The 23,215-nt window shown below is 55.5% G+C and overlaps 1 protein-coding gene across 1 annotated transcript in view; it reads left to right on the forward strand.

Annotated features, from left to right (window-relative positions):
- Positions 1–23,215, forward strand: part of LOC142821510 (zinc finger protein 688-like) — a 43,821-nt gene that overhangs the window by 14,879 nt on the left and 5,727 nt on the right. Inside the window, exons 2-4 of the mRNA XM_075912657.1 lie at positions 14,724–14,783; positions 20,651–20,851; positions 22,081–22,194. Coding sequence (XP_075768772.1) covers positions 20,665–20,851; positions 22,081–22,194 — 301 coding nt within the window. The 5' untranslated portion in view covers positions 14,724–14,783; positions 20,651–20,664. The remainder of the gene's footprint in view (positions 1–14,723; positions 14,784–20,650; positions 20,852–22,080; positions 22,195–23,215) is intronic.

Below are 23,215 nucleotides of genomic sequence, written 5' to 3' on the forward strand. Positions count from 1 at the left end.
CGCTGGGCGAGGATTCGGTGTTTCTCAGAGGCTGGATGAGGGTTTGTTGTGACACTGGGAGCAGCCCAAGGCCAGGAGAGGGGCACAGCCAAGTGTGAGACCCTGGTGTGTCCAGGGGACAGGGGAGGGGGCATCTCCTGCCTGGCACAGGGAGCTCCAGACACCAGACAAGCTAGCCTGAAGCATAAGACTCTGTTGGCTGCTCCCCTCCTCTGCCTGCCCTTGAAGAGGAGCCGGCCCCAAACCCTCTTATCAGTGTGAGCTCTGGGGGAGGGAAGAACGAGCCAGGGCAGAAAGAACTTTCTCTCTCCCAGGCTTAGACACTGGGGGTAGGGCAGGAAGGGAGGGGTATGGCTGTCAGAGGAGGGTTGAGCACAAACTGAGAGATCTGCAGCTGGTGGGCTGGTGCTACAGAACGCACCGAGCTGGTTCACCAGAGGCGCCTCTATTCCTTTGGGCCAGGCAGGAGTGCGCCGTGTGCATGTGCCTGTTTCCGGCTGCTGCGTTCGCCCTGTGAGTAACTCTCCTTCCCTTCTCTGGGCCAGTAAATCATTGGTGATGGTGCCATAGGACTGGCTGCAGGCGCTGGGTTTGCTTTCAGCCAGGAGGTGCCCGTGACTTGGGGCAAATGCTCCTTTGGGACGGGCAGAAACCAGAGCGTTGTGGAGCTTGGGGAGGGAGCAGGCTATCTGTCACTCAGGCTGTCCTGCTAGGGCAGGGGCAGGGTTCCCTCAAATGTATTTCCATATATGTGCGGAATAAATGTTGTTCTATGCACTAAGGCAGGTGCAGATGTGCACCACTAAAACCCAGGCAGCTGGCTGTGGGGACTCTGCTGATCAGCTGGGCAGCACCTGAATTGCTCCTGAGTGGCTGCCCAAGCACTCAGCTTACAGGGAACACTGGAGGGGGGCCCATGAGCAGCCCCATCCCATGTCCCCGCCCCCAGCCAGAGCACGTGGAAAGTCTGAGGCTCCACTCAACTGCCCCTGTGGTTCTTACCCCATTCAAATCACAGTAAGGGTATGTCTACACTACCCCCCTAGTTCGAACTAGGGGGTAATGTATGCATACCGAACTTGCTAATGAAGCCCGGGATTTGAATTTCCCGGGCTTCATTAGCATAAAGCCGGCGCCGCCATTTTTAAAAGCCGGCTAGGGCGAACCCCGTGCCGCACGGCTACACGCGGCACGGACTAGATAGTTCGGATTAGGCTTCTAATCTAAACTATCTGTACACCTCGTAGAATGAGGTCCCGAGGCCCCGAGGGTTATGGGCAAAGGCAGAGGTCGCTCATTGTGACAGGCGTATCCCATATCCGTCAGAACATTGCACCCCTGCCCTAGGGGCTGGTGACCAGTGTGTGGGGTGGGGCAGAGTGGGGCAGCAGCACATGAGGCCCACCCATCCCTGGAGGAAAAGCTGGAGAGAGGCAGGAGGGGAAACTAACAGACCCCCCCCCCCTCCCAGCCTGTGTCCCTGGGCCAGAGGGGAGAGGGGCCGCACTGGGGTGGGAATGTCCCAGGTCCCAGCGCGGCCCAGGGGCTGTGGGGCTGGAAACAAGAGAAGTAACAAAGGGGGCGGTCAGGTGTGATACCAGCCCCCAGCAGCAACAGGCCAGCACAGAATCACGGGGGGGGGGGTTGCTATTGGGGGAATGGCGGTTCCCACATCTGGGGGTGGGTCAATCCAACTCCACAGGAACCCAGAGGAGCTGGAGCCATTGCCCCGCAGCTCCATGGCCCGTGGGGGGGGGGGGGGGGGCAGCCAGGGACACACGTGGGGCAGAGCCCAGGAGCCAGGCAGAGAAGCCAGGGTATGTTTACACTACAAAGTTAATTTGAACTAACAGACGTTAGTTCAAATTAACTTTGATATGCGCTACACATACAAACGGCTAGTTTGAACTTAATTCGAACTAGCGGAGCGCTTAATTTGAACTAGGTAAACCTCATTCCACGAGGACTAACGCCTAGTTTGAATTAAGTAGTTTGAATTAAGGGCTGTGTAGCCACTTAATTCGAACTAGTGGGAGGCTAGCCCTTCCCAGCTTTCCCTGGTGGCCACTCTGGCTAACACCAGGGAAACTCTTCTGCCCCACTCCCGGCCCCGGAGCCCTTAAAGGGCCACGGTCTGGCTTCAGTGTTTGTGCCAGTTGCAAGCCTGCCAGCACCCAGCCAGCAGACCCTGCACCTGGCACTCCTGAGCCAGTCACCCGTTGCCACCCAGCCCTCTGCCTCTTCCCAGGACCAGGCTGGTGGCTCACAGGAGCCTGCCCGGGTCCGCAAGAGGCAGGCGCCCGCCTGGTCAAGTGCGGAGATCGTGGACCTCATCAAGGTTTGGGGGGAGGCCTCCAATGTCCACGATCTCCGCACTAGCCACAGGAACGCAGCTGTCTACAGCCGCATGGCTGACAGCCTGGCCGCCAGAGGATACCTGCGGACCCGGGAGCAGGTCCGCTGTAAAATCAAGGACCTGTGGCAGTCCTACTCCAGGGCATGCCAGCCAGGGGCCAACCCAGAGGCCTACCCCCACTTTCAGGCCCTGGACCGCATCCTGGGGGCTTACGCTGTCCATGCCCCCCGGATGGTGATCGACCCTGGGGCAGAGGGATCTGTCCCGGACATGGAGGAGGAGAAGCAGGAGGACGCCAAGAGCCAGGAGCCTGCAAGGAGCCTGCCTAGGACCCAGGACCCCCGAGGCACCCCACAGAGCACATCGCCTGTGTCATCTGAGGCCGGGGAGGCCTCCACATGTGAGTACCATCATGCTCCCCTTATGTGTATGGGGGGGTGGTCAGAGAGGGAGCCCAGGGACCATGCACCTGGGCCTTGCCCACCATGGAGCAGCAGCTGGGTGTCATGCAGGGGCCCTGGCCTTGTAGAGTGGGGCTGGGTTTCACCCACCTTGTCCCCAGGGAGAATTGACCGCTGCTCTTGTTTCACCACAGCCGCAGCACCTGGGACTGCAGCACGCACCCCTCCCCCGCAACAGTCACCCGCACCCGGGCCAGCAGGCATGCCAGGAACCAGGAGGAGTACCAGCGGCAGTGCCTGAGGTTCCTGGATCACCAGCTCCGCACCCAGGACCACTGGGTCCGGGAGGACCTGCAGCTGTGGCAGCGGAGTTTGGAGGCACTGGAGGAGCAGGGCCGTGCCCTCAGAGGCCACCTCCAGACCCTGGTGGACAGGTTCCTGCCTCCTCCTGCACCGACCCCTGCGGCCGTCCCAGTTCTCGCTCCTCCTCCCACTCCTGCTCCCCCTCCCGCTTCCTCCGCACCCCCTGTCCCTCCTGCCCCACCCTCCACACCCAATCCCCCCCGACACCCCCACACCTGCAGTGCTGCGAGACAGGAGAGCCAGCAGGACTCCTATGCCTGAGCTTTCCCTTCCCTTCCTCCCCTTCCTCCCCCTTTCCAGCTCCTACCTCCCAGGTTTCCCCTCTCCTCTCCCACACTCACTCCTCCCTCCCCCCACCCCAGTTATGTAAAATAAAATGAGATTTTGATTGTTAAAACAGGTGTCTTTATTTGACATTAGGAAGGGGGGTTAGGGAGGGGAAGGAGGGAAGGGTGGAAGAAGGCCCCAGTGGGGCATGCAGGGAGAGTTCAGTCCTCCTCCTCCACCTGGAAGCTCTCCCGCAGTGCTTCCCGGATCCGGACGGCCCCCCGCTGGGCTTCCCAGATGGCGGCGGTGCAGGGCTGAGCATAGTGGCCAGTCATGAGGTCAGCCTCAGCCATCCAAGCTGGCAGGAAAGCCTCCCCCTTCCTCTCACACAAATTGTGCAGCACACAACATGCTGCCACCACGGGAGGGATATTGTGCTCGGCGAGGTCAAGGCGGGTGAGGAAGCACCTAAATCGTGCTTTCAATTGTCCGAAGGCCCCCTCCACCACGATGCGGGCCCTGGTGAGCCTGGCATTGAAGGCCTGGCAGGAGGGGTTGAGGTGCCCTGTGTAGGGCTTCATGAGCCAGGGCTGTAGGGGGTAGACCCTGACGTGGCGGTCGGGGAAGAAGGTCCTGGCCTGCAGCCTCTGGCACACGGAGGAGTTCCAGTACACCCGTGCATTGTGTCCCTTGCTGGACCAGCCCACATTAATGTCTGTGAACTGTCTCCGGTGATCACACACGGCCTGCAGAAGCACGGAGAAGTACCCCTTTCGGTTGATGTACTGGGAGGCCTGGTGTTCAGGGGCACGGATGGGGATGTGTGTCCTGTCGATGGCCCCTCCCCGCAGTTGGGGAAGCCGAGGGCGCCGAAGCCCCGGATGACGGCGTCCGGGTCAGCAAGGCCACCCTGCGGAGCAGCACCCGGTTGATGGCCTTGACCACCTGCAGAGGGACACAGCAAACTGCGAATCACTGGGGCGCCCAGGTGGCTGGGACTGTTCGTGCCCTGGCACTGCCCCGCGCCCAACTCCCAGAAGCAACCCCCGCGGGCAGCATGTAGTACGGCTGGGACAGACCGACCCCTCCGGTGCAGGGCACTTTCGCCTCCTCCCCTCCATTTTCCCTGGGGCAGCCCATCCCCTCCTTGCAGTCCCCCTCCCCCTCAGCCCAGTGGCCGGTGAGAACCATACCTGTATGAGCACTGCTCCGACGGTGGATCTCCCCACGCCGAACTGGTTCCCGACGGATCGGTAGCTGTCCAGCGTGGAGAGCTTCCAGAGGACGATGGCCACACGCTTCTGGAGGGGGATGGCAGGCCTCATCTGAGTGTCCCTTCTGCGCAGAGCAGGGGCGAGCCACTCGCAGAGCTCCAGGAAGGTGTCCCTCTTCATCCTGAAGTTCTGGGTCCACTATCTGTCTCCCCAGCGCTCCAGGATGATGGGGTCCCACCAGTCCCTGCTGGTGTCCAGACGCCAGATGCGGCAGGCACGCCGGCGTCTGGGTGCTGCTGCGGCTCCTTCACGGCCTCCAGGGAGGCCAGGCGGAGAGGCAGGGGGCTGACGTGCACCAGATGGTGCCAGGCAGCCTCCAGCCATTGCTGGCAGGCTTGCAGCAGCAAGTCCAAAAACTGCACCAGAAAGCCCAGGGCGAGCTCTGGCTCCATGTTGCCAACTGCGATGGCGTCTCCAAAGGGAAGCACCGACACAGACAGGCGCAGAGAAAAAATGCTTTGCTGTTGTCACGTTGCTGGATCTTGAGGGGAGCAGCCAGATCACTGATGCACCCATAGGTGGGAGTGTTGGCCCCAAAAATGGTATAGGAGGGGGCCATGTGAGGTATTGAATAGAAACTTATTATCTGATAATCCTATGTATGCTGTTCTTGTGTTTGTATAATGTTTGTGTGTGCAAATATGAGCATGTACTTGTATGGACACTGAAGATTTCCCTGCATGTGGTTAAGCATTGGGCAGGGCCGAGCCTGTGGACATGCTAATTACTGAGGCCCTGTGGAACAATGGCTCTCAATGGGCTATGGACACACCCAAAGAATGGGGGCTGTCACCTGAGAGCAGCCAGCAGGAAACACAGAGATTGGCCTCTGACCAGGTGACCTGCTACATACAAGAAGAGGCCAGGAAGGAGGTATAAAGAGGCCATGTGGTCGATGCCATTTTGTTCTCAGCTCAGCACTTCATCCCAGAGGCAGCACTGCAGGGATCGAAGAGCCCGGAAGACCTGTGAACCCATCCTGACCCTAGGATGTGCAACAAGAACTTTTAAACCAGCAGCTGTAACATCTCTGCTAGAGCCTGCATCGAGGATTGGGGGTATGTCTACACTACAAATTTAGTTCGAACTAATGTCCGTTAGTTCGAACTAACTTTCCTAGGCGCTACACTAGCGCTCTGTTAGTTCAAACTTAATTCGAACTAACGGAGCGCTTAGTTCGAACTAGGTAAACCTCATTTTACGAGGATTAAGCCTAGTTCGAACTACCTAGTTCGAATTAAGGGCTGTGTAGACCCTTAATTCAAACTAGTGGGAGGCTAAGACTTCCCAGGTTTCCCTGGTGGCCACTCTGGCCAACACCAGGGAAACTCTATTGCCCCCCTCCCGGCCCCGGAGCCCTTAAAGGGGCACGGGCTGGCTACACAATTTGTGCCAGTTGCAAGGCCACACCATGAGCCAGCCACCCGAGGACACCCAGCCCTCCACTGCTCCCCAGGACCAGCCTGGCGGCTCCGAGGAGCCTGCCCGGGGGCGCAAAAGGCAGGCGCCCGCTTGGTCAAGTGCGGAGATCATGGACCTCATCAAGGTTTGGGGGGAAACCTCCAATGTCCACAATCTCCGCACTAGCCACAGGAACGTGGCCGTCTATGGCCGCATGGCTGCCAGCCTGGCTGCCAGGGGCCACTAGCGCAGCCGGGAGCAGGCCCGGTGCAAAATTAAGGACCTGCGGCAGTCCTACTCCCGGGCCTGCCAGCCAGGGGCCGACCCGGAGGCCTGCCCCCACTTCCACGCCCTGGACCGCCTTCTGGGGGCTCATGCCGTCCCTGCCCCCCCGGGACGTGATAGACCCCGGGGCAGAGGGCCCGCTCCTGGAGACGGAGGAGGAGGAGGAGGAGGGCTCTAAGAGCCAGGAGCCTGCCGCCAGCCTGCCCAGGACCCGGGACCCCCGAGGCACCCCACAGAGCCGCTCGCCTGTGTTGTCCGAGGCTGGGGAGGCGTCCACCTGTGAGTACCATCGTGTTCCCCTTATGTGTACGGGGGGCTGGGGCGAGAGGGAGCCCCGGGACCGTGCGCCTGGGCCTTGCCCACCAAGGAGCAGCAGCTGGGGATCCTGCAGGGGCCCTGGCCTTGCAGAGGGGAGCTGGGTTTCACACACCTGGGCCCCTGGGGTAATTGACCGCTGGTCTTGTTGCACCACAGCTGCAGCACCTGGGCCTGCAGGGTGCACCACACTGCCTGCAGCAGCTGCCCGTGCCCGGGCAAGCAGGAGAGCCAGGAACGAGGAGGAGTACCAAAGGCGGCACCTCCGGTTCATGGACCACCAGCTCCGCACCCAGGACCACTGGGTCCAGGAGGACCTGAGGCTGCGCCGGAGGAGTCTGGAGGCCCTGGAGGAGCAGGGCCGTGCCCTGCGAGGCCACCTCCAGAGCCTGCTCGACCGCTTCCCATTTCCTCCTCCCCCTGCTCCCCCTGCTCCCCCTTCTCCTCCTGCTCCCCCTGCTCCTCTTTCTCCCCCTCCTGCTCTCGCTCCTGCTTCCTCCACACCCCCTGTCCCTCCTGCCCCCCCCCCCACAACCATTTCCCACCGACGCCCCCGGACCCGCAGTGTGGCGAGACGGGAGAGGCAGCCGGACTCCCACCACTGAGCTTTCCTTTCCCTTCCTCCCTTCCCTCCCCTTCCAGCTCCCTCGTCCCAGATTTCCCCCTCCCCTCTCTCACCCTCCCCCCTCTCTCCCCCCACCCCACTTATGTTAAATAAACAGACGTTTTTGTTTGAAAAACAGGTGTCTTTATTTTACAGTAGATAGGGAGGGGAAAGGGGAAGGGGGGTAGGGTGGAAGAAGGCCCCAGTGGGGCATGCAAGGGAGAGGTCAGTCCTCCTCCTCCACCAGGAAGCTCTCCCGCAGGGCTTCCCGGATCCGGACGGCCCCCTGCTGGGCTTCCCGGATGGCGGCGGTGCGGGGCTGACCGTAGTGTCCAGCCACGTGGTCAGCCTCAGCCATCCAAGCTGGCAGGAAAGCCTCCCCCTTCTGCTCACACAAATTGTGGAGCACACAACATGCTGCCACCACAGGAGGGATGTTGTGCTCGGCCAGGTCCAGACGAGTGAGGAGGCATCGAAAGCGGGCTTTCAGTCGCCCGAAGGCCCCCTCCACCACGATGTGGGCCCTGGTCAGCCTGGCATTGAAGGCCTGGCGAGAGGGATTGAGGTGCCCCGTGTAGGGCTTCATGAGCCAGGGCTGCAGTGGGTAGGCGGCATCCCCCACCAGGCACACGGGCATGTCCACGTCCCCGACCCTGATGTGGCGGTCGGGGAAGAAGGTCCCAGCCTGCAGCCCCTGGCACACGGAGGAGTTGCGGTACACCCGGGCGTCGTGTGTTTTGCCAGACCAGCCCACATTAATGTCCGTGAACTGTCCCCGGTGGTCACAGTCGGCCTGCAGGATCACAGAGAAGTACCCCTTGCGGTTGACGTACCAGGATGCCTGGTGTTCCAGGGCACGGATGGGGATGTGCGTCCCGTCGACGGCCCCCCTGCAGTTGGGGAAGCCGAGGGCGCCGAAGCCCCGGATGATGGCGTCCGGGTCGGCGAGGCGGACCACCCTGCAGAGCAGCACCCGGTTGATGGCCTTGACCACCTGCGGAGAGAGACACAGCAAAGCGCCAATCAGTGGGGCGCCCGGGTGGCTGGGAGCGTTCGTGCCCTGGCAGTGCCCCGCGCCCCACTCCCGGTAGCAACCCCCCTGGCGGCATGTAGTACAGCCGGGACAGCCTGACCCCTCCAGTGCGGGGCGCTTTCGCCTCCTCCCGTCCCCCCTTTGTCCCTGGGGCGGCCCATCCCCTCCTCGCAGCCCTCCTCCCCCCCGGCTCGGTGGCCGACGAGTGCCATATCTGCATGAGCACCGCTCCGACGGTGGATCTCCCCACGCCGAACTGGTTCCCAACGGATCGGTAGCTGTCCGGCATGGAGAGCTTCCAGAGGGCGATGGCCACACGCTTCTGGAGGGGGATGGCGGGCCTCATGCAAGTGTCCCTTCTGCGCAGGGCAGGGGCAAGCCACTTGCAGAGCTCCAGGAAGGTGTCCCTCCTCATCCTGAATTTCTGGGTCCACTGTCGGTCCTCCCAGCACTCCAGGAGGATGCAGTCCCACCAGTCGGTGCTGGTGTCCAGACGCCAGACGCGGCGTGGCACGCCGGTGCCGGGACACCGCCGCGGCTCCTCCACGGCCCCCAGGGCGGCCAGGCGGAGAGGCAGGGGGCTGACGTGCACCAGGTGGTGCCAGGCAGCCTCGAGCCATTGCTGGCAGGCTTGCAGCAGCAAGTCCAGAAAGTGCACCAGAAGGTGCAGGGCGAGTTGTGGCTCCACGTTGCCACCTGCGGCGGCCCCCCTGAAGGGAAGCACCGACACAGACGGGCACAGAGACCAATGCTTTGCTGTCCCTCTGCGAGGTTGGCAAGCAAGCAGGAAAAGAGGAGAACCGGCTGTCCAGGGGGGGTCCCTTTAAGCTGAGCCTCAGACAGCAGCCACACAAAGCAACTACTGACCTGATGCCCTGCCAGAACCGGTTTCAGCTGCCCTTAAATGCCCCCCTGCGTCCAATCAGTGTGGACGCGCTAGTTCGAATTAGCAAAACGCTAATTCGAACTAGTGTTTAGTTCTAGATGCGCTAGTTCGCATTAGCTTAGTTCAAATTAACTAATTCGAACTACGTTAGTTCGAATTAGCGCTGTAGTGTAGACATACCCTGGGAGATTCGGTGCATGTAACGTACTATTCTTTAACAACCTGACTCTCAGGCTTTTCTTTCTTGTGATAATAAACGTTTAGTTTTAGATTCTAAAGGATTGGCCCAGCGTGATTTGTGGGTAAGGTCCAGAGGGTAAATTGACCAGGGATCTGTGGCTGGTTTCTTGGAACTGGACAGAACTTGTTCGGGGTAGGTGGGATTGGGTGCTAGGACCCCCCCACCTGTGTATAGGCCCAGGGCCATCTGGGGCACAGATACTGCTGGGGTGTTGGAGGGGTTTTGCTCTTGAGGCTTCAGGCAGGCAGCTGAAGCACTCTGTGGCACTGGTTTGTGGCCTGTTTGGAGAGGTCACCAGTCTGGGGGCTGTAAGGAGCCCCGGATTTGAGCAATTCGCCCTGAGCGGATGCCCTCAGTAGTGCCCAGACACGGCCCAGTCCGTCACACCTGTCCCTCGGCAAGGTAGGCAAGCAAGCGGAAAAGCTGAGAACTGGCTCTCCAGGGGGGTCCCTTTAAGCATGAGCCTCAGATAGCCTCAGACAGCAGCCACACAAAGCAACTACTGACCTGATGCCCTGCCGGAACCGGTAGGACGCGCTAGTTCGAATTAGCAAAATGCTAATTCGAACTAGTTTTTAAGTCTAGATGTGCTATTTCAAATTAGCTTAGTTCGAATTAACTAATTCAAACTAAGTTAATTTGAAATAGCACTGTAGTGTAGACATACCCCCAGGGACTTGCTGGGAAGAGGGTGAGTGACCAGGAAGCTCCCGGTCTGACCTAAGCGCTGGCACTGGACTCATAGCAGAGTCACTGACTGTCTGCACATGCGCGATCTCATCAGGCCCCTCCATTCGTTAGCGCCGGGGCCGAGTTTTCGTACTTTCCCACCCATCACTCCCGGCCCGCAGCATCGTCTGACTCCGCGAGTGAGTAGAGGGAGGCATCGAACTTTGCTACGGTCACTGAGCATGCGCCACGCGCCCTCAGGCAGTCCTTGGTGCCCTTATTCGCCGCGCTGCTTCAGAGAAGCGGGGAGCAGAGCGAGGTGGGCGGGGTTGGGTAGTTAACACTGGGGGTGCCCTGGGGGCGGGGCTCTGTGTGGATGGGGGAGCGGGGCTGTTTGTTTCTTTCTTTCTTTCTTTGTTTCCCTCCGCGGTGCCTCATTGGCTCCCGGGTGCTCCCGCTTCTCACGGAGGCTGGGAGAGCCCCGTGCCGCACATGCATGAGTTTCACGGGTGGGCCTATGGCTGCCGGGGGCCTTGCTCCTGACCTGCCTCCTCCTGTGTCTGTGGAGCGGCCCTTGCTGGGTGCGTGGCTGCGCCTTTGTTCCGGCAAGGGGAGGAGGGTTGTGGGGCAGGGCCTCAGTGGGGGGGGGGTTGTGAGAGGGGCTCACACAGGCGGGGGGGGAGTTGGCCAGGCAGGGTGAGGGGGGGCTGCAGCTCGGCTTATGGGAGTTGGGGGAGAGGCACAGCTGGGCTGGGGGGCGGTGCTGTGACCCACCTTCCTGTGCTGCCTGTGGGGGGCTGCTCCGGCCGGGCAGGGGCCTCAGGCTGCTCGCTGCTGCCCCCTCTGTGGCTGAATGTTGCACGTTCTGTGCAGGGCCTGTCGGGCCCGTCTGTCTCTGGTTGTTGGTGCTTCCAGACGCTCTCGCTCGACACAAGCCGAGAGGCCGAAGATAGTGGCCGAGTTTCAACAGCTGCGGCCGTTCCTGGAGGAACAAGAGCGACTCCTGCTGGCCCGGCTGGAGAAGCTGAATGAGCAGATTGGAAGGCTCCAGACTGACGCTGACGGAAAACTCTCCGCACAGATTTCCCGTCACAGCAAGCGGATCAGTGAGTTGGAGGGGAAGTGTCAGAAGCCAGCGAGTGAATTCCTGCAGGAGAGACAGAGGGAAAAACATCCCAGCTTCCCACACAGGGGGTATGTCTACACTACAATGTTAATTCGAACTAAGCTAATTCGAACTAACGGATCCAGACTAAAAAACTAGTTCGAATTAGCGTTTTGCTAATTCGAACTAGCATGTCCACATTAAGTGGACCCTGAAATGGGCTTAAGGATGGCAGGAAGCAGTGCCGGCAGGGCATCAGAGGAGGACTTAGAGCGTGGAGATGCTGTCTCAGGCTAGCCGAGGGCTGTGCTTAAAGGGTCCCGACCCCCACCCCGAACAGACAGTTCTCAGGGGTGCCCCGCTTGCAAAGCAGTCCTGGCTTGGAGTGCCCAGAGTACCCACACTGGGCACATCACAGCACTCAGTCATCAGACAGGCTGCACTTGCTGCAGGCTGCCATCTGGGGAGAGGGGGCAATTGGGGGGCTGCAGGAGAGCTTCCACCCCCAGAAGCCCACAGAGCCAGCCCAGTCCTCCCCATCGGGGGCTCATACCCCATTCCTCCCTCACCTCCTTCCACTTACCCCTCCCTAGCCCCTCTTCTTGATGTACAAAATAAAGATAACGTGTCTTCCAAAATGGAATCTGTCTTTATTGAACAAAGCTGGGGGAGACTGGGAAAAGGAGGTGGGAGAGGGGAAGAGAGAGGGTGGGAGAGGGGAGGGCAACTAAAATGATCAGGGGTTGGGAACAGGTCCCATATGAAGAGAGGCTAAAGAGACTGGGACTTTTCAGCTTAGAAAAGAGGAGACGGAGGAGGGGACAGGATAGAGGTCTCTAAAAGCAGGGGTTGGGTGGAGAGGGTGCATACAGAAAAGTTCTTCATTAGTTCCCATAAAGAAGGACTAGAGGACACCAAAGGAAAGGAATGGGTAGCGGGCTTCAAACTAGTAACAAAGTTGTTCTTCACAAAGCAAAGAGTCAACCTGTGGAACTCCTTGCTGCAGGAGGCTGTGAAGGCTACAACTAGAACAGAGTTGAAAGGGAAGTGAGATCAAGTCATGGAGGTTGGGTCCATGGAGTGCTATTAGCCAGGGGGTAGGAGTGGTGTCCCTGTCCAAGGTTTGTGGAAGGCTGGAGAGGGATGGCACGATACAAATGGCTTGGTCACTGTCTTCAGTTCATCCCCTCCAGGGTCCCTAGGGTTGGCCGCTGACGGCAGACAGGCTACTGGGCTAGATGGACCTTTGGTCTGACCCAGCACGGCCATTGTAAGCTCAGGGTTGGGGGTATCAGTGGCCCCCTTTGATTCTCTTGCACACGTCTCCTGGGTGGCCAGGCTGGCAGCTCTCCTGCCATAGCTGGCCACTTTCCTGTGCCTAGTGTGGAGATCGTGGATGAGGTCCAAGATGTCTGCACTAGCCCAGGTGGGTGCCCGCCGCTTGTGGTCCTGGGCAAGCTCCCGGGAGCTGCCAGCCTGGTCCCGGGAAGAGGGGGAGGGCTGGGGGGCATCGGGTGGGTGGCTCGATCCGTGCCAGGTGCAGGGTCTGCTGGGTGGGTGCTGGCAGGCTTGCACCTGGCACGGACACCGTAGCCAGCCCGTGCCCCTTTAAGGGGTCTGGGGCCGGGAGGAGGGCAGAGAGTTTCCCTGGTGTTGGCCAGAGTGGCCACCAGGGAAAGCTGGGGAGGGCTAGCCTCCCACTAGTTCGAATTAAGGGGCTACACACCCCTTAATTCGAAGTAGCTAGTTCGAACTAGGCTTAATCCTCGTAAAATGAGGTTTTCCTAGTTCGAACTAAGCGCTCCGCTAGTTCGAATTAAATTCGAACTAGCGGCGTGCTAGTGTAGCGCCTATGAAAGTTAGTTCGAACTAACGGATGTTAGTTTGAACTAACTTTGTAGTGTAGACATACCCAGGGAAGGGAGGTTCCTGAATCACAAGCGTTGAGGTCCAGCCCTCAGATCTGGGTGTAACTCAGAATGTGCATTGCTACCATGCGAGTGACTCTTGTGCTTTGCAGAGTCACAGGCACAGACCTGTTGGAGATGGCAAAGCCCCATTAGCTCACAGAATCTATGGCCCTGGGGCCAGGTCAGGGCGTCTCTTCTCCATATTTGCAAAATGCCTTCCCTGTGTGTGCCCAGTGCAGCTGAGATTCTTTTCTGTCTCTTTACTCTAGGACGTCAGAAACAACTTGAGCAGGTAGGTAGCTCGCACTCCTGTCACACTGCACAGCACAGGGAAAGAGCTTGGAGCTGATGTTGGCACCACATCTCCCCGGGGCTCTACAGCCAGATGTTGGATAGAAATGTCTCTGAGGGTATGTCTACACTACCCCGCTAGTTCGAACTAGCGGGCTAATGTATGCATACCGAACTTGCTAATGAAGCCCGGGATTTAAATTTCCCGGGCTTCATTAGCATAAAGCCGGCTCTGCCATTTTTAAAAGCCGGCTAGTGCGAACCCCGTGCCGCGCGGCTACATGCGGCACGGGCTAGATAGTTCGAACTACGTAGTTATTCTGAACTATCTGTACGCCTCGTGGAACAAGGTGTACAGATAGATTGGAATGGCTACGTAGTTCGAACTATCTAGCCTGTGCCGCGTGTAGCCGTGCGGCACGGGTTTCGCACTAGCCGGCTTTTAAAAATGGCGGAGCCGGCTTTATGCTAATGAAGCCCGGGAAATTCAAATCCCGGGCTTCATTAGCAAGTTCGGTATGCATACATTAGCCCGCTAGTTCGAACTAGCGGGGTAGTGTAGACATACCCTCACTCACTTAATTCTGAGGGTCTCACCCTCACACAGCAGACTCTGGAATTCCCCATTCAGTGGCACAGTCTGACTTCAGATATTTCCTAGAGCTGTCACCTACCCGGGGACTGGCTGCCTCAGGACTGTGGGGCTGGAATATGGGTCTGTCACTGCTGGGCACTGGGCACATTCAGCCCAGGGCAAGGAGTGAAGGATTGGCCCCCAAGACTCAATAATAAAGGTATTAGAAACTATTGAATCTGGCCTCTAAAGCCAACCTTCCCCTGTCTCAATTCCCACATGGAGAATGACGGCCCCATCATGCTGCTCTTCTTAGAGGCACTGAGCAAACAGACCCAACTGCTTGCAAATAAAGCCAGGGGTTTGCAAACTCTAAACCTCCCCTTGGTGTCAAGGGATCAAAATAGGTAAAGTTAATGTCATAACAACGTGTTCCCCCAGCGCAGCTCTAGGTTATGACGAGAGGTGGTAAGTGACAGAGAAACCAGGTGAGGGGATGAGGAGGGAAAAGTAAATCTCACTTTCAGTTTGTGTCTCCTGGGGCGGGGATGAGGCTGCAGAGATGTTGGCTCCATTGTTGGGAGGTGCCCAAGCGAGAGAGAACACGGGAGGTTTCAGACCTTTTCATACTAAACACTGGAGTTTGTCTCTGGTCTCTGATACAAGTGAAATGCAGAGTTCAGCATGGGGACATTGTTATAAAGAGGAGAGCCTGGAATCTCACCTCCCTTATCTCTTCCCCCTCCAGACACTCTGCCCTTGGCACTGGAGAGAGCAAGAGGAAAATCCCTGGGAGCGTTCAGACAGGGTGAGTTTGCAGGTGGAGATTCTTTAAATGAGAAAATTCCAGTGAAAACATCTTCATGGGATTGTCATTGAAGTTACCAACCAAACCCAGTGACCACGGTGCACACAGCCCTAAATCTCACCCACTGATCAGTGAGGAGACCCAGGGGCACTGCATGGGGACCTGTGAACACTTTGATAATCACTGATCTACGGGGTGTGATGCTAAAGGGGTGAAGTTCAAGCACACAACAGACGGCATCTTCAGGCTCGGATTTCGCAGCTCGGTCAGTTTCAATATGGGGTTGGCTTCAAACAATAAATAGGCTGAAAGGCTGGGAGCTGTCTGGCTTCCACGGTATCGGTTTGTTCATGGTAAGAAACTGCTGTATCCCCAAGGGCTCTTTAGTCTAGTGCAGGCCTGGGCAAAATACAGCCCCGTATCTAGCTCGCCAGGCCATCGGATCTGGCCCACTGATGCTTGGCGAGCAATGGGCTTCTTCCGTGCTTGCCACTTCCCACCTGCAAGCCACTAAAAGCGAAGGTGAGCCTGGAGGTGAAGGGGGAAAGTTTCAGGCACTGCTTCCACCCCCAGGACAATCTCATTGGCTGGTGTCTGGCCAGAAAGGAAGCACCGTGCCTCCTCCCCTCCGGCTCATAGTTATTCACACACCAACATGGCCCCGCAGCCTGTGCGAGGGTTGGGCAGGCTCCCTGCCTGCCTCAGAGAGGTGCTTGGCTGCTGGCTGGGAGTCACTCAGGTAAGTCTCCTGGCTAAATCCTGCCTCTGGCACCCCAACCTCTCTCTCCCCCTCCTAATTTTCTGCCCCCCACTCCTGCCCCCCACTCCACATACCCAAACGCTTTGTTCTCTTCTTGCATTCAAGTATGCAAACTCTTCATGGTCAGAAACCCTCAGCCCTTATTTGTCCACTCAGCCACTTCTCTAAATTAACTTTTCTTTAAATATCTCATGAGTAGTTTGCTAATCCAGTGCTCCAAATCACATGTGCCTCCTTCACCCAAACTCCTTCCACTGTCCATCCCATACGCTTTATTTCCTGCTTAATGTCTTGGAAGAGTGCAGCTCTCAACCACTTTCCAAAATCTTGGAGTTCTTCCCTCCCCTCCCCCGCCATCCACTATATCCCTGGTCTAATGGATATAGTTCAGTGAGAGCCAATAACTGAAAGCTGCAGCTGGAAAATTTCAGGCTAGAGAAAAGGCACAAATATTTGATGGGTAAGAGGATTCGCTGCTGAAACAAATGAGCAAAGAACTGGTGGGTTCTCCATCTCTTGATGGCTTCATATCAACACTAGGCGACTTTCTAGAAAACATGCTGTGGGGGAACAGAGCTTTGCGCCTGGGTAGCTGGGCTAAGTGTAATGGCTTGTGCCACAGAGGGGACAGACTGCATGACTAAGGATAGCTTCTGATGCCTTGAATTCATGAATTTTAAGGTCTTATCCTGCAAACACTCAGCACATGTTTTTAATAATATGAATCTGAATACTCATATTAACTTCACTTCTTCTCTGTTGTGGAGAGAGTATATACAGTCTCTGTCAGATGAGAGAACCAAAGTTTGGGCTGCAAATCAATGCATGAAGAGTAAGGATTATAAATACTGCAGCCCAAATTAAATTAAACCTATGTCCATGTTCAGGCAGATGAATATGTGGCTTGTTAGCAGAAACATTGGGTGCTAAGAACTGAATCCCATTGTTGCAGGCAAGGTAATGTAACTGAAGCCAGATATTGAGAAAAATAAATGTGGCTTTCTGATCTAACTCATGTGTGGTGTTTATGGAATATCTAGACTCAGCATTTGCCCAAAACTGCAGAGTCCAGCATGTGTGTCACCAGCAACAGAGCCTGGGCAGAATTGGGGTGTGGAAAGGATTAAAGCCCTTTTTGAAATGTCTTCAATTCCCCTTCTCCGCCTGTGTCAGCCGATGGTCAGGGCAGTGTGTGTGTGTGTGTGTGTGTGCGTGTGTCACACTCGAGTCTTCAACTGCTGGGACACAAGGCCCCGGCGTAGTGAGCAGTTTAGTAGAGACAGACGGGCATCCCGAGGAGTTTAACATCCGTGTCTTAGTCTGCTAGGATTGGGATCCCTTCGCGGAGGGCAGCCAACAGGCTGACAGACGCCCCAGAGTTTATAGGAAGAGCTTATTACATCTGAGATTTTAACTGCTAGGATACAGGATCCCTTTGCAGTGGGCAGCCTAGGGAAGACTGAGAGATGTCCCTACAGATCTGTCCTCTGGAAGCGACATGATCCAAATGACCCAGCTCTTCCTATATCTGTCCCTTATGACCTGCTCAAGTTCTTTTAAATTGTGCTTGGTTCTATTACAGCAACTGAAGGAGTCAGGTTACAGCTTAAACAGTTACAGGTTTATTAAAGAAGCTTATAAATCATATGGTTACAATGCCTATTGCTCTATTTCTTAACTGCTAGCAAATACAGATCTTATGGTTACATAGGAAGAAGGAAGATAGAAAATAGAAATAATGGTACCAAGTGACAGCTTAATCTTTAAAGAGCTCTATTCTATGCATGCACTAAAACAAAAGGACACATATGGGTACAATTTTTACCCCCTTCTGCATCGCTCGATCCCAGCGTGTCAGGCCAGGATCGGTCCCTCAATTCCTCGAAAAGACGAAATACGAGGTGTGCATCCCCGTGGACCTCGGGAGGTCAATCACCTAACCCGACCAGCATATAGATGGTAGATTGACGCTCAAAGTGAGTGTGCTGCTGGACCCATCTTTATAACCATGGGGTCCCGTATTTCTCTTTCTTATCTGTGATGCCAAATGGTGCTGGTCCGTCTTTGTGACACCAGTTCTTACAAGGGAGTTGTGAACTAAATTTGCACTGGTGGGGGTATGTCTACACTACAAAGTTAGTTCAAACTAACGGATGTTAGTTAGTTACTTATTGCCTTAATCGTTCTTTCTCATATCTATGTTTTCAGCTTACCCAGGGTCAGATGAGCCGGCATAGCCTGGCCTCGCATCGAGGCTTCAAAGGCTATGCTGATTTTATTGCTCATCTCTGCCCTGCATTCTCCAGGCACATCAGAGGGGCAAACAAGATGGATGTGATGGGGGGGGGGCTGTCTAGCTACATTCCACCCCCTGATACGACACACCAGTCCTGGGAATGCAAGACAATGGAGTGCCAGCACCTCTTGCCCACCTTGGAGGAATCTAAAAGTACCCAATGGCCTGATTAGAGTGCTTGTGGTCAAGGAATTGGCTGGGATCTTTTCCCAGCGCTGTATATCGAATGTGCGCAGAGGAAATGGCTGCATTAACCTAGTATCTTACAACACACAATATTATACAAAAGGCAATTACTACAATCAAAATAATCAAAACAGTGGTTATGATAGAATGTAGGAAAGGAGTTAAGGAGAGTCCCAGCTGTTGGGCTAACCAAGGGTACGTCTACACTACAGCGCTAGTTCGAACTAACTTAGTTCGAATTAGTTAATTCGAACTAAGCTAATTAGAACTAACGCATCTAGAACTAAAAACTAGTTTGAATTAGCGTTTTGCTAATTCGAACTAGCAAGTCCACATTGAGTGGACTCTGAACAGGGCTTAAGGATGGCCGGAAGCAGTGCCGGCAGGGCATAAAAGGAGGACTTAGAGCATGGAGCTGCTGTCTCAGGCTAGCCGAGGGCTGCGCTTAAAGGGTCCCGACCCCCACCCCGGACACACAGTTCTAAGGGGTGCCCCACTTGCAAAGAAGTTCTGGCTTGGAGTGCCCGGAGTACCCACACTGGGCACATCACACCACTCGGACATCAGCCCAGCTGCACTTGCCGCAGGCTGCCATCTGGGGAGAGGGGGCAATCGGGGGGCTGCAGGAGAGCTTCCACCCCCAGAAGCCCGCAGAGCCAGCCCAGTCGTCCCCATCGGGGGCTCATACCCCATTCCTCCCTCACCTCCTTCCACTTACCCTTCCCTAGCCCCCCTTCTTATTGATGTACAAAATAAAGATAACGTTTCTTCCAACATTGACTCTGTCTTTATTGAAAAAAACTGGGGGAGACTGGGAAAAGGAGGTGGGAGAGGGGAAGAGAAAGGCTGGGAGAAGGGAGGACAACTAACATGATCAGGGGTTGGGAACAGGTCCCAGATGAAGAAAGGCTACAGAGATTGGGACTGTTCAGCTTAGAAAAGAGGAGACGGAGGGGGGACAGGATAGAGGTCTCTAAAAGCAGGGGTTGGGTGGAGAGGGTGCATACAGAAAAGTTCTTCCTGAGTTCCCATAAAGAAGGACTAGAGGACACCAAAGGAAAGGAATGGGTAGCAGGCTTCAAACTAGTAAGAGAATGTTGTTGTTCACAAAGCAAATAGTTAACCTGCGGAACTCCTTGCTGCTCCCGGGAGCCGCCAGCCTGGTCCCGGCAAGAGGGGGTGGGCTGGGGGGCATCGGGTGGGTGGCTCTGTGCCATGCCAGGTGCAGAGTCTGCTAGCTGGGTGCTGGCAGGCTTGCACCTGGCACGGGCACCATAGCCAGCCCGTGCCCCTTTAAGGGGTCCGGGGCCGGGAGGGGGGCATAGAGTTTCCCTGGTGTTGGCCAGAGTGGCCACCAGGGAAACCTGGGGAGGGCTAGTCTCCCACTAGTTTGAACTAAAGGGCTACACAGCCCTTAGTTCGAACTAGCTAGTTCGAACTAGGCGTTAGTCCTCGTAAAATGAGGTTTACCTAGTTCGAACTAAGCGCTCCGTTAGTTTGATTCAAATTCGAACTAGCGGAGCGCTAGTGTAGCGCCTAGGAAAGTTAGTTTGAACTAACGTCCGTTAGTTCGAACTAACTTTGTAGTGTAGACATACCCCAACTTAGCCATGAGATTTCTCCATCTTTAGTTACGGCATGTAACACTTTAACTTCACCTTTTATGGCAGACACATCCTGTTCAATCTGCCCTGAATGATTTACATAGAAACAGCAAGACTTATTAATTACAGCACAGACTCCTCCTTGTTGAGCCAAAATTGCATCTAAAGCTATCCTATTTTGCAGGGCAAAGCGGGCCACTGATTGGATCTGCTCGTTGAGCAGGTCTAGGGCATCTGCAGTGTGATTGAAAGCTATTTCTAGTTGCCCTAACCAATTTTCTATGGCTTCTTCAAGTTCAGCTACAACAAGGCAGTAATGCACGGGTAAATCGATGAAAACCTGTGGGGCATCTCACAAGAGGGTTAATAGTAAATTTCCTCTTGGATCGATGCAGGAAGCTTCCAAGGTTTGTAATACCTGGAGCTGCAATGTTTGGGTGTACCGTTAATCCTCCAGGCACAGCATGTCCTAGGGAACACCGTCCTGTCCAATCCACTGGCAGGTATTTCTAAGCCTTTACCCCACAGATGAAAAATAGTCCAGGTTCTTTGTTAAGGATAGGGGAATATGGTACCTTATACCACCCCCTTCCCATGGGCCTTTCTTTAGGGGCATGGTACACAGCACAATAGCTGCTATTAATGATGGAGCACTGGAGAGGGAACAACAGATCCTGTAGGATCTGATCTGGTCGAAAAAGGTCTGCCCTAGCACACTGGCCAGGTAGCAGGCTATTGTTATACACCAGTGTGGGGTGGTAGATGTGTCTGGTGCTGGGAACTATAAAGAGGGAATTATTGTACCAGGCGCTGCTCTCTGGAAACTGACTAAAGTTTAAGGAGACAATAGAGGCATTACTAATGCCAAACAAAGGTCTGTGACCAAGGGAGACATTGATAATATTCCCCCAGCAATGTAATGTCTCCTGGTGGGTATAATTATTTTGGTGTGAGTAAATTTTGGTGTGGAAATTATTAAAGCCCTTTTTGAAATGTCTCCGATTCTCCTTCTCCCCGACAGGCTGCAGAACACCCATGTCTGACTCCAGCTCAGCCCCTAGCCTGCAGAGGTGGGGACAGGAAATGACCGTGGCAGAGCCGGTGACCTTCGAGGAGGTGGCTGTGTATTTCTCTGAGGAGGAATGGGCTCTGCTGGACCCGGGCCAGAGAACACTCTACAGGGATGTGATGCAGGAGAATTACGAGGCTGTGAGCTGGCTGGGTGAGGATTCCTGTCTCCTTGTGTAACAAAAGCTGGGTGGGTTCTGGAGCAGCTGGGTTGGGTTTGGTTAAGGCTCCCTCATTGCCCGAACCCCCAATATCAGCATTATCTGCCCCAGTAATCCTGACTCCTGTGTGAGAGGTGGTTCAGTGACATAATAGCGGTGCTGCTCTTCCCACAGCGAAGGTCTCATTGTGGGTCCAGCCATCTTGCCCATGTTGTGCCTTGGCCGGAGGTGTCAGTGGAAGGGCCCAGGCAGGAACGGCAGGGACCAGAGTTGTGGGGCTGGCTGCAGCTGCTCTTAGCGTCTGCAGGGTCCCCTTGTGGTATTGTTCTGAGCCCCTGGAAGGAAGACGCCAACTCAGAGTCCTTCCCTGCCTCTGGTAGATTCTGTGCAAGCCAGAGAAGCACCAAATTGCAGGTCCGATTGGCCACAAGAGGAGGGCCGCTGTTGCTGGCAGAGTAGAACCAAGACTGCAGAAGGGGAGCTAAGCTGCAGGAGCATCTAAAAGCAGCAGAGAGGCAGCCCATCCTGTCTCCACCTTGGCTGGCCACAGGAACAGGCCGGCACTGCCCTTGCTGTCTGCAGGACTGACAGCTGTTGTGGGCTGCTGACAGGGCCCACCAGTCAGTCAGGATCAGGAGTGTTGACCATAGGCAGGGCCTGAAGTGGCCAGCCAAGGATTCATTTTCCTGATCAGACAATTCCCCTGCCTCCTTCTGGCTCAAGTAGAGCATCTGAGCCCAAGAGCAGGGCAATTCCAGCCCCCAGCCAAGAGCTTTGTGGGCAGAGCCAATAGGGCTCTAGAGCTCTGCTGGATCCTTTCCCTCCCAGCCCCAGAGACCTAACATGTGTCAGCTCAAATATGAGCCCTGGGTAGGGGCGTCTGTCAGTCCTGAAAGTCTTAGAGTTCTCTCCTTATGAGCAGTGTGTTCCTGTCCTGCCCAAGTATGGGACAGGCCCTAAAGGAGATTGAGTTGTATCCTGTAAGAGTGCAGCAGAGCGCTCAGTTCCCCATGGGAGTCAGCTGGGCTATTCCCAATATGGTAGTGGGTGGGGGGAGGATGGAATTAGTGTGTCCTGGGATCTTGTACCAGCCAGAGACCAGTCTCTGGAAGGTGGGGAAGGAGCCTGTCTGGGTAGGAGACTCAGATCCTGGCTTTGGAAGCAGTAATGGCACAGACCTTAATGAACAAGATCAGCACTTGGTTAATTGCTCCCCGAATAGGATTTCCAGTCTCCAAAGCTCATGTGATCTCCTGGGTGGAGCGAAGGGAAGAGCTGCTGATCCCAGATCTCCAAGGCTGTGAGGAAGGGGAGATTATAAGTGACACCCACACAGGTGAGAAATCAGCTAAACTGACTCAAACCAATGTCTGTGTTTGCATAGCAGATGTAGGTTGTGTGTTTTCATCAAGTCTGACTGGTTCTTCAGCCTGTCTCAACTCCAGTCTGAGAGTGCTGGTTGGGGAAAGAGTTATGGGAGAGCAGGGTGAACTCAGCTCATGATTATTGAATCTTTCCAGCCATTCTTTGGGTTTCTCCCCCATTTTCTGTTCACCACTCAGAATTTTTCTTTCAGTTCAGCTCAGGGAATGACTCCTGTGTGCTTTCTCTCTCCATCCCAGCAGGTGATGGGATGCTGAATGAGAACAGTGATCAGAGTCTTCAGGAGGAAGGACCTGAGCAAATGGCTCCATGTGGGGTGTTAGTGGGAAGATCTGAAGGGCATGTTTCCCAGATACATGAGCAGGGAGAGACTTAAGAAAGTCAGCATAGACCAGAAAGGCAGCATGGAAACCATCCAGGAGAGGGACAGGGTAATTCCAGTCACGGGAGCAGAGGGGAGAAAAGAAACACAGAAACTGTTGAACAGAAAATCCCCTATCAACAGTCACCCTGCATTTGTAGTGATGGTGAAACTCTTATTGAACTTCAAAGAGCCCATATGAGAGAGAAGCCCTTTAAGTTCTCTCACTCTGGGAAAAGCCTCAGTCAGCACTCTCACTTTACAAACCATCAGAAAATACATACAAGAGAGACACCCCATAACTGCTCTGATTGTGGGAAAGGCTTCAGTAGAAGCAATCAGCTTGTAAGACATAGGAGGACCCACACAGAAGACAAACCTTTCAATTGCTCTGACTGTAAGAAAAGCTTCAGTTGCAACTCACACCTTGTTATCCATAGAAGAACGCACACAGGAGAGAAACCTTTCAATTGCTCTGACTGTGGGAAAAGCTTTATGGAGAGATCAGACCTTGTTAGACATAGGAGAACCCACACAGGAGAGAAATCATTCAGCTGCTTTGACTGCGGGAGACGCTTCAGTCAGAAGTCAGTGCTTGGTAGACATAGAAGAA

This window comes from Pelodiscus sinensis, chromosome 31, assembly GCF_049634645.1.
Source record: "Pelodiscus sinensis isolate JC-2024 chromosome 31, ASM4963464v1, whole genome shotgun sequence".
Classification (NCBI taxonomy): Eukaryota; Metazoa; Chordata; order Testudines; family Trionychidae; genus Pelodiscus; species Pelodiscus sinensis.